Source organism: Varanus komodoensis, unplaced genomic scaffold, assembly GCF_004798865.1.
Source record: "Varanus komodoensis strain SLA01 unplaced genomic scaffold, ASM479886v1 scaffold3, whole genome shotgun sequence".
Taxonomy (NCBI): domain Eukaryota; kingdom Metazoa; phylum Chordata; class Lepidosauria; order Squamata; family Varanidae; genus Varanus; species Varanus komodoensis.
Genome location: NW_025335761.1, coordinates 1771875 through 1780757, shown reverse-complemented (window position 1 = coordinate 1780757; position 8883 = coordinate 1771875). Strand labels below are relative to the sequence as shown.

General features: G+C 41.8%; 1 protein-coding gene across 1 annotated transcript; it reads left to right on the top strand.

Moving 5' to 3' along the window:
- Positions 1 to 310: 310 nt before the first annotated feature.
- Positions 311 to 6385, top strand: FGF19 (fibroblast growth factor 19). The gene is made up of 3 exons (XM_044435662.1): positions 311 to 545; positions 1236 to 1339; positions 5902 to 6385. The coding sequence occupies exons 1-3, from the start codon at positions 311 to 313 to the stop codon at positions 6232 to 6234; spliced, it is 672 nt and encodes a 223-aa protein (XP_044291597.1). The 3' UTR covers positions 6235 to 6385.
- Positions 6386 to 8883: the final 2498 nt, after the last annotated feature.

The following is an 8883-nucleotide window of genomic DNA, read 5'->3' as shown; positions in this document are numbered from 1 at the left end:
CGGGTGCTGGTCCCAGAGCCTTGCCGCAGAGCAGTGTCTGTATCGGAATTGGCATTCGTCTTATCGATCGAGCTGATAACCGAGACCTATAAAAGGGGGGCGATGGGCTCTGCCTTCCCTGCAAGCCCTCCTCAGGCAATTGGCTCCTACCACGAGCCAGCCCATCGCCTCTTTCCCGCTCGCTCTCCCGCTCCCTCTCCCTCTCCCTCTCCCCCCGCGCACACACCCGTGGGGACCCTCGCGCCCTGCGCCTGCGCGCCCCTTTCGGAGGGGAGCCCTCTTTCGGAGACCGTCTCCCTCCCCGACGAGGATGTGGCCGAGGTCGTGCCAAGCCCGCGGGCCCCTGGCCCTCATGGGCCTCTGCTTTGCGTTGGCCGCCCCCTCCTTGGCTCTCACCGACGCCGGGCCGCATGTCAACTACGGCTGGGGGGAACCGATCCGGCTGCGGCACCTCTACACCACCAGCCGGCACGGTCTCTTTAGTTACTTCCTGAGGATCCACAGCGACGGCCGAGTGGACGGCACCAGCGCCCAGAGCCTGCACAGTGAGTACCGGCGCCTCTACGGCGGAACAGGAGCCACGCGCCCGCGAACATCCCCGCTCCGGTTTGGTTTCCGACCCCTGAGCTTACGGAGCGGTGCAGCGCGGCCGGACCGTCGGAGCAAAGTCCAGGGTTGGCCTCGCAGCCCAGCCCTCCCCTCCCCCCATGACCACCCATAGAGCGGCAGGTGATGCAAAATCCAGTGGAAGTCAAATCCATTTCATTCCTGCAGACGCGACGGGCTATCATGTAAGCGCGCTCAAAATGCATAACCGCGCTCGAAAAGGATAGCAAACAGCACTGCAAACAGTTTTGTTTTGTTTTGTTTACGGATCAGGAATGTAGAAGCGGTTTTAAAGCGCGGAACGACACGTGAAGTGTGTGTGTGGGGGGGAGGTGTTAGTTGTGCGTCTCACACCTGGAGCCACACAGGTGGCTCCTTGAAGCAGCCTCCGTGAGACCATTGCATTACCCCGCTGCTGCCCTGAGCTTATATCTGTTACTTTGGGGCACACTCGTGTACGGCTGTTTATGTACAGGACATCCCTAAGGGGAAATTTCATGTGGCCATTTTGGGAAAGTGCGGTGCGCGCGCGCGGGTTTTGCAAGGGGCCACCTTTTGCCGCCGCCGCCGCCGCCTCCTCCCGTTCGCGCGGAAGATCCGTTCACGCTGCTTTTTTTCCTGCTGCGCAGGTTTGCTGGAGATCAGAGCCGTGTCCCTTCGCACGGTGGCGATCAAGGGCGTGCAAAGCTCTCGGTACCTGTGCATGGAAGAGGAAGGCAGGCTGCGAGGGCTGGTAAGTTACAACTGAGGGGCTGCCTGCCCCCCACCTTCTCTGCGCTCTCCCAGGAAAGGGTTCTGCATGAGTTCCCCCAACAGCTTGAGGCGTTTTTTATGCGGTGCTCCCAAGCCAGAGCAAACAACAGCAGCTTCACAAGTGTGTGCTATTTGCATACACCAGTGCAGTCTAAATGCATCACACTGAAATCCTAAACGTGCTTGGAAGAATAATCTAAAAAATAAATTAGATTACATAATTTAGCAATGGGGTTTTTACAGTGGCATGAGCTAATATATCATTCTTTTTTTACTTTTTAATACATATTTTCATTGTGCAGTCATTTCCAATAATATTCTATCCAGCCAATAATTGCCATAACCTTTTCCTCTTTATAATGTTCTTAACAGATCACTGGATTACACTTTGTCCTGTACATTTGTATGCTAAAATTAAGAAAAACAGACTGCTTTTCAATAAATCTTTCATTTTTCTCTTGATCTTTTTTAATGCCAATAAGCATTTCCATTGCTGTGAGCTGATTTTGTTCAGCAGATTTTTTCTTCTTAAAAAAATATCCAAGACTGAAGTCATTTTGGGGACACCAGGCACACTGATAGCAATGTTCAGGAAAAAGGGAATAGTCCACACTGGTTTGCTAATTATTTACGAGAATAAGACAGTGATGTAATAAAATAACTTTAGGCTGAACAAAAAGAGTGAGTAATGGATGGGTTTGATCTTCGTTAGTAGACACTGGTGTGGGGCTTTTATTTTTGTTTTTAATGAAGCAAATAAAGACATAAGCAGAATTTTGACTACCAAGACTGTCTACTTGTTTGGATTCCTTTTCTGACCTGTTTCAAAGGGCTCCAGGCTGAAGAGTTGAGCCTTATCTCAGGCTATCCTCACAGCAACCCTTGAGGTAGAGGAAGCTGAGAGATAATAGTGTTCTCAAGGCCTGCCAGTAAAGCTTGCTGACTAAGCAGGGATTTGAGGCTGGATGCTCCATGTCCAAATACAACAGTGCAGCCAGCACGGCATGCAGTCATGTTCAAGAAGGAGTCTGTACATCAGGAACATTATGGCTTCATGTCTCTTCGCTTTGGTCCCAGTTTTTCAGAATTAAAATCCAATTTTTATCATAAACCTGAAGCATATGCCTCCCACTAAGGGATGACTGTCCTTAGAATTGAAATGAATGAACATGAGTTATACACCCTTCAGGCAAAATCCTATGCATGTTTAGACAGACAAAAAAGGCCTACAACTCCTAGCATGTCCTAGTCAATATGATAATCTGAGGCATTGTGGGAATTGATTTTCTTGTCCATATCTGCATAGAATTGTGCCCTTAAGAAATTTCAACCTTCAATATAAATGAAGGTTCAATTCATTGAACTGACCTTCTGTTGGAAATATGTGACAAGATATATTTCAGTATATGTGAAATGAAAGATTAAAATTAATCCAAATTAAACAATCCTTAGGTGCAACCCTATACAGGACTAGGCAGAAAAAGGGCTTTTTTCTGTCAAAACTTGCATAGGAGTCAGCTTTTTATTTCTTAGGATGGTCTTAAACTTCTCCTGTTAACTTCAGCTGGACTGAAATACAACCAGTGTATATTGCAGGAAGCCATATTGGCATGTAATCTTACTCCTCAGATCAGGTATTCTGCTCACTTGAAGAGGGAGTCCAGGGAGGAACAGGTACCTTTATGCATAAATCTAAGTAAGGGACAGTGCAAAAGGAAGCTGCTGCCTCCTACTTATTGCTTAACTATGCGCACCTTTGGGGAACTTTAAGTTGGATGTTTGTAATGTCTACACAGTAGATTCTATGGGTGCTCTGCCTAAAGAGCACTTTCCAGAGCTGCACAGGGCATTTTCATTCACTCAGGGGTTGCATCAACAGTGAGGTTGCTCGCAGTATTTAGACCAATCTGGTCCCCTTTAGACGCATTGTGTGGTGTACAGAATTGCATTACAGATTGCTCTGTTAGCTGGGACAAAGAAATTGTTACCACTAAATATCATCAATTAAGTTCTGAACTGTAATATTTATTTAGCTCAATTGCAGAGGGCAACTAAGGGCATAATCCTAAGCATCTTGAGACAGAAGAAAAAAGTCTACAACATGGCTGACTGGGTGAGCACTGAAAGCTGTAGGACTTTTTTCTGTCTGAATATGTTTTTAGACAGATAAGAGCTTGGTGAGAATGATTCCCAGAATTGAGTTGGGGCACAAAAGCCTGTGTAAAACTTAATGGTGCCAATAGAACTGTGTCTAATACGTTGTTTCCATAAATATTTACCTGGAAAGTTACATTTCTTGTACAAAGTGCAATCCTATGCATGTTGAGAGAAAAAGAACCTACAACATGCATGAATAAGATCACACTTTACAGATATAATCCTACACTTGTTTAGACAGAAAACATCCTACCGTAGCTAGAGCATTCCAAGGAGTATCAGATTTTTTTCAGTCTCAAAATGTATGCAGAGAATAAGCAACTTTCCATTTTGAGACATTTTGCTGTTCCAGGACCAAAGCAAACCATGTTTCCATATGTGTGATAGCCCAGTCTGTAGTACTATGCTATTTAAATCAGGTTAGTCTCACTGAGGGAATTTTGTTCTATAACAGTGTCAGTAATGTCCTAAAAGCATAGGGGTAAAGAATAGTTTAGGTGCTTGATAGGGAAAAGTTCACACAAGAACACAATTTTTCTTATCATTGAATTCCTATATGCAATCAGCAATACTTTACTGACCAGGAGTTTAGTGACCTCTAATCACTGAACCAGAATAACACCAGATTTTGAAAGAAAAACAACATTGTCAGGAAGGGCATCTTCCAATTTTTGGTGTGCAACACTTTTCTGAATTAGCAAGCATACCTTTTGCTTCTGCACTCAAAAATATGTAAAATATGACACCCTGTGAAACATTACAGGTCAAATACATATATTCTGTTACAAAATAGAAAAAGAATGTGCAAAAAAACCCCCATTATTTTTGTAAAAATCAATGGGAATTTTTCAATAGAATTAGCATATTGAACTGAGGTTCTTGTCTACTGAGAAATTTTAAAAAACTTAAAAATTCCAGCAAATATATTAAGTGTATTTTAAAATATCGATCATTTTAAATGCTGAGGGTTCTCTTGGATCAGCCTTCTCATCTTGGTGTTCTCTGCATGTGTTGGACTGTAGAGGCCACCAGCCCCAGTCAGCATGGATTTGTCAGTTGGCAATGTTGGGACCTGTAGTCTAATGCATGTGGAGGGCACCAGGTTGGGGAAGTCTGTCGTAAATCATTCTGGAGGACTGATTGTGTGGTTGGTCACTTATCAGTTGGAACATCTTCGCTAGATGGGCCTGTGCAGATGTAAAGGCATGGTGAAGAAACTTTGCTTTACCGTCTTCACCATCCCAAGCAGTATGTTATCAAGTGAGCTTTAGTCCAAGTCCAGGAGAACTTGTCTTGATTTGTTCTCCGTCTGTGCTCTAGCTTTCTTCTCTGCTGCTGCTTTGCCCTAGAACACAGACCCCATATCACCTATGGTGCCGTGATGTTGCTGAACAGAGAACCTGAGAGGACATGTCTGAGTTAAACTGACTCTGCCTATCTTATCCAACTGGGTCTTTGAATTAGAAACCCACATAGCACCCACATCCAGAATCAAGCTCTTTTACCATGTACTGACCCCTTGTCCATGAACTTTTTTCTGTTGTTCATCCTTAGCAGATGTTAGTCTTCGGTATCTTCATGAACGTGAGTAGCCTTTGGCTCAGACTCACATGGAACTGTGAGGGTTCCACTGTATTTTGTGTACCTAAGGAAATCCAGGCTTCCCAGCCAGAAACTGTGGGTTGTGATTGGTAATCAGAATTTAAAAATAGACTTAGCTTTTCAAGCAAGTGGAATCAAGGGATCAGACTGAATCCTGCTGCATAAATAAGCCATAGCTGAATTACATTCCTTAATAACTTACCAGCTACCATGTCTACTGTCCATACTTGAGTTATGAATGTTTCCTGAACAATTCAGCTGTCTGGGAAAAGAGTTCTGATTTAACTCACCCATGGATACAAGATTAATCTTGCAACTGAATGGATGGTTCCGATATAAGCCAGTGGTGCAGATCTCTTTCTACTTGGGCAAATTCCATTTCCAAAAGTCCATAGGGTGCATTTCAGGGGTCAGCAGGGCCGCATGCAAAGAGCCTCCCCCCCCACACACACACAGAAATCCCAGCTAATTTTAAAAACTTTAAGCTAAATCCCATTCTTTAGCTTACAGTTTTTAGTGCTAGGAACTAAGCCTTAGGAGAAACATTTCAGCGTTTTGGAAAGAAGGAAAAAAACTGCATGAAAGCCAAGAAACCACCAAATGATTTATGGTTGGGGGAAAGACAGTGGGCCAGGGGAAGGGGGAACTGCTTTCTGGGGAATCTAGACTGGGAAGGCAGATTCGCTCTCCATATCTGAGGTTTTTAGCCCTGATTGCAACCTATGCCAGTTAAGAGACAAAATAATACCAAACATATACATAAGAATACTTCTGTATGTCCAGCTTAGGTATTCTATGGAGGACTGTTCTTTCGAAGAGGAGATGCGTCCTGATGGCTACAATATCTACAAGTCAAAGAAGTATGGAATCTTGGTGTCCTTAAGCAGTGCCAGACAAAGACAACAATTCAAAGGGAAAGACTTCCTTCCATTGTCTCATTTCTTGCCTATGATCAACACTGTGCCACTGGAACCTACAGATTTTGAAGAACGTGGCGACATCAGACACCCTGTTGCATCATCTGATATTTTCAGTTCACCCCTGGAAACTGACAGTATGGATCCCTTTGGTATTACTTCAGAAGTATCGGTGCAAAGTCCTAGCTTTGGGAAATAAGCAGGGGTTTCTATACTCCACAGGAAAAACATTGCCAGTAGGCTAGACTAGGATTTTTGCCAGTGATATTGAAGACATGGAGACTTGTTTAGATATTGTACTTCCCTGTTACACAAATACCAATACTAATTACAAGAAAGAAACACACAAACCCAAGTTAGATTCCTTCTAAAAGCTACAGGAATGACTAAATGCAGAGCATGCATTGACTTGGAGGATAAGCTCATGGACATTGATTTTACTGCTTCATTACTTCTTTGCCACAAAATGCTGTTCATTCAATAATTTCTCTTCAAGGTTAGAAATAAAACAGGAGCATCTAAAAAACCCACCAGAAAATCTACTAATCAGTTATAAAATGTCTTACAGTGATGTCCTATGTACAAATACTCAGAAGTATACCCCTCTGGTCAATAGGATTTACTGTCAAGTAAGTGGGTATTTGATTGCAGTTTTTACATATTATAGATTTAATTCTCTCCTCAAACCTCTGCTGCTGATTTTAGAAAGAATAAACTGCAATCTGTATCCACTAATGGGATGAAGCCCCACTGACCTAAGTGGAACTTGCTTTTGAGTAGAATTGCACAGTTGGAAAACAATGTAATATTCCTGAGGTTGTCCAATACAGACAGGAATTAATTTCTCCTTTTCTCCCAGTGAAAGGGAGAAATTCTTTATGCAAGCTGTTATTTTTAGCAAGCTAGTGGGTTGTATCCAATGTTAGTCCAACTTTGAATAGGCCCATTGAAATGTATGGGACTTGGGTCAGAACAACATTGGATAAACCCAGTGTCCATTTCTAAAGGAAGCTACTAACTTTCAAGGTACACAGCATTCATCAGGCAAAACACCTGCAAATATCTGATGTGCTAAACTTGCAAGAACAAATCAGGCTGCCTTCTGTCTAGAGTAACTACAGCAGATGAATAGCTAACCAATGTTGCTCTCCCGCTAGAACAATAACTAGATGTTTGCATGATGAAGAATTTTATGCAACTCTGAACTTACACAAAATTAATTTTAGCAAAATTAATTGGTTTAAGAAAGCCTGCCATCTTCCTTATTTTATATTGTGTATCTGTAGACCAGGTATTTTTCCCCTTTAAATCATTGTGAAAGATGCATGCTGATCATTTAGCTGGACTTTGGAGCCAAATTCCAGCTATTTTGGTCAGTGAAGGGAAAATTAGTAGGGGACTAATCTAATGGAAAAATTCTTCCTTTTAACTGTGAGAGATGCTTTGGATATATAGACCAGTTTTTTTTTAAATTCTTACTGTGATCTTATGCATGTTTAGATAGAAAAAAGCATGGCTGCCTAGGTCATGGCTGGAAGTGGTAGAACTTTTTTTTCTTACTAAACACACATAGGATTGTGCCCTTACTGACTTTAATGTACTAGGATGATATATTAATGTGAATAATATGTCATGGAAATTTTGAATAAAGGTTAGTGCTAGAATTTCAAGTAATAAATATATATTTTCCACTAGTTTGTGAAAAACAAAGGAAAGAAAAAAGATTTGGAGATCATTCTTTTTCAAAGCTTCCTGTATAGATAATGGTATGGCTCTGAACAGAAAGCAAAAGTAAAACATTAGTTTCTTGACCTAGCACTTCATTATCAATACAATATTTATAATTAATTTATTAAACACACACCTCTGTTTATTTTGTTACTGTATTTATACTGAAATTTCTATTTATGTACTCAAATATTTTGTTTTTTAGAAGACTGGACAAATGTAGCAAAATTTTGTACACTTGATAATGGTCAGGAAAATTGAAACATTACAAAATTGTGTGAAATCTGTAGGTTTAGTGTGTAACATTTTTAATAAAAGTAAAGTATAAGAATATGTCTGCCTCTTCCCTGGATCTGTATTTTTTACCTCTCTTTGAATGATATCATATGATACCCAGACATTTTGCATTTGACAAAGTGTGGTGGTGTGTGACTTGTATTCATGAAACAAATTAATTAAATATGTATACACTTATTTATTTTGCTTTTTGCAAAGTGGATAAATACGTGTGCTGAGTGCTGAAACTATACCTCCATACCCCCTGATGACTGCAATCACACTTTGCCTCCCCGTACCCAGTTTCTCAAATTTCTCTTCTTAATATGTGCAGAGTTTCAAAGCTATCCCTGGACCCTTTAATATGTGCTTCTTTGCAAAAAAAAAAAAAAAAAAGACATAGAATGATTTTCTTTCCTAATTTGAGGAGGTTGAATAAAATCTGTATGTTCCTGTAGTATTCCTTACAGCAGCTCAAGCACAGATTCCCACTGGCTTCATTGTGACTTCCTTCCCTGGCAGGGTTGTGTGAAGAAATGCAGCAGTCAATTAACATGATGGCAGATGAAGGTGTGATACCAGGTGTGCCTCATGGTCACAGCAAGGAGCTGCCCACTTCAAAGAAAGCCATCCACAATGGATTGGGTCACTTGTGCAATTCAGTAAAGGAGGAAAGCTCTTCCTGGTCTTAAGTTCCTTAGCCAAAGAGAAGGTTCTTCCTGTCCTCTGTCCTCATACAATGCAGATACAGACTTGCAGATGATGTCCCAGATCATCTTGATGTGCCCAATAAAAAATACAAGATAATGGACAAGATGGACTTGTCTGTCCCTGACCTTCCCCA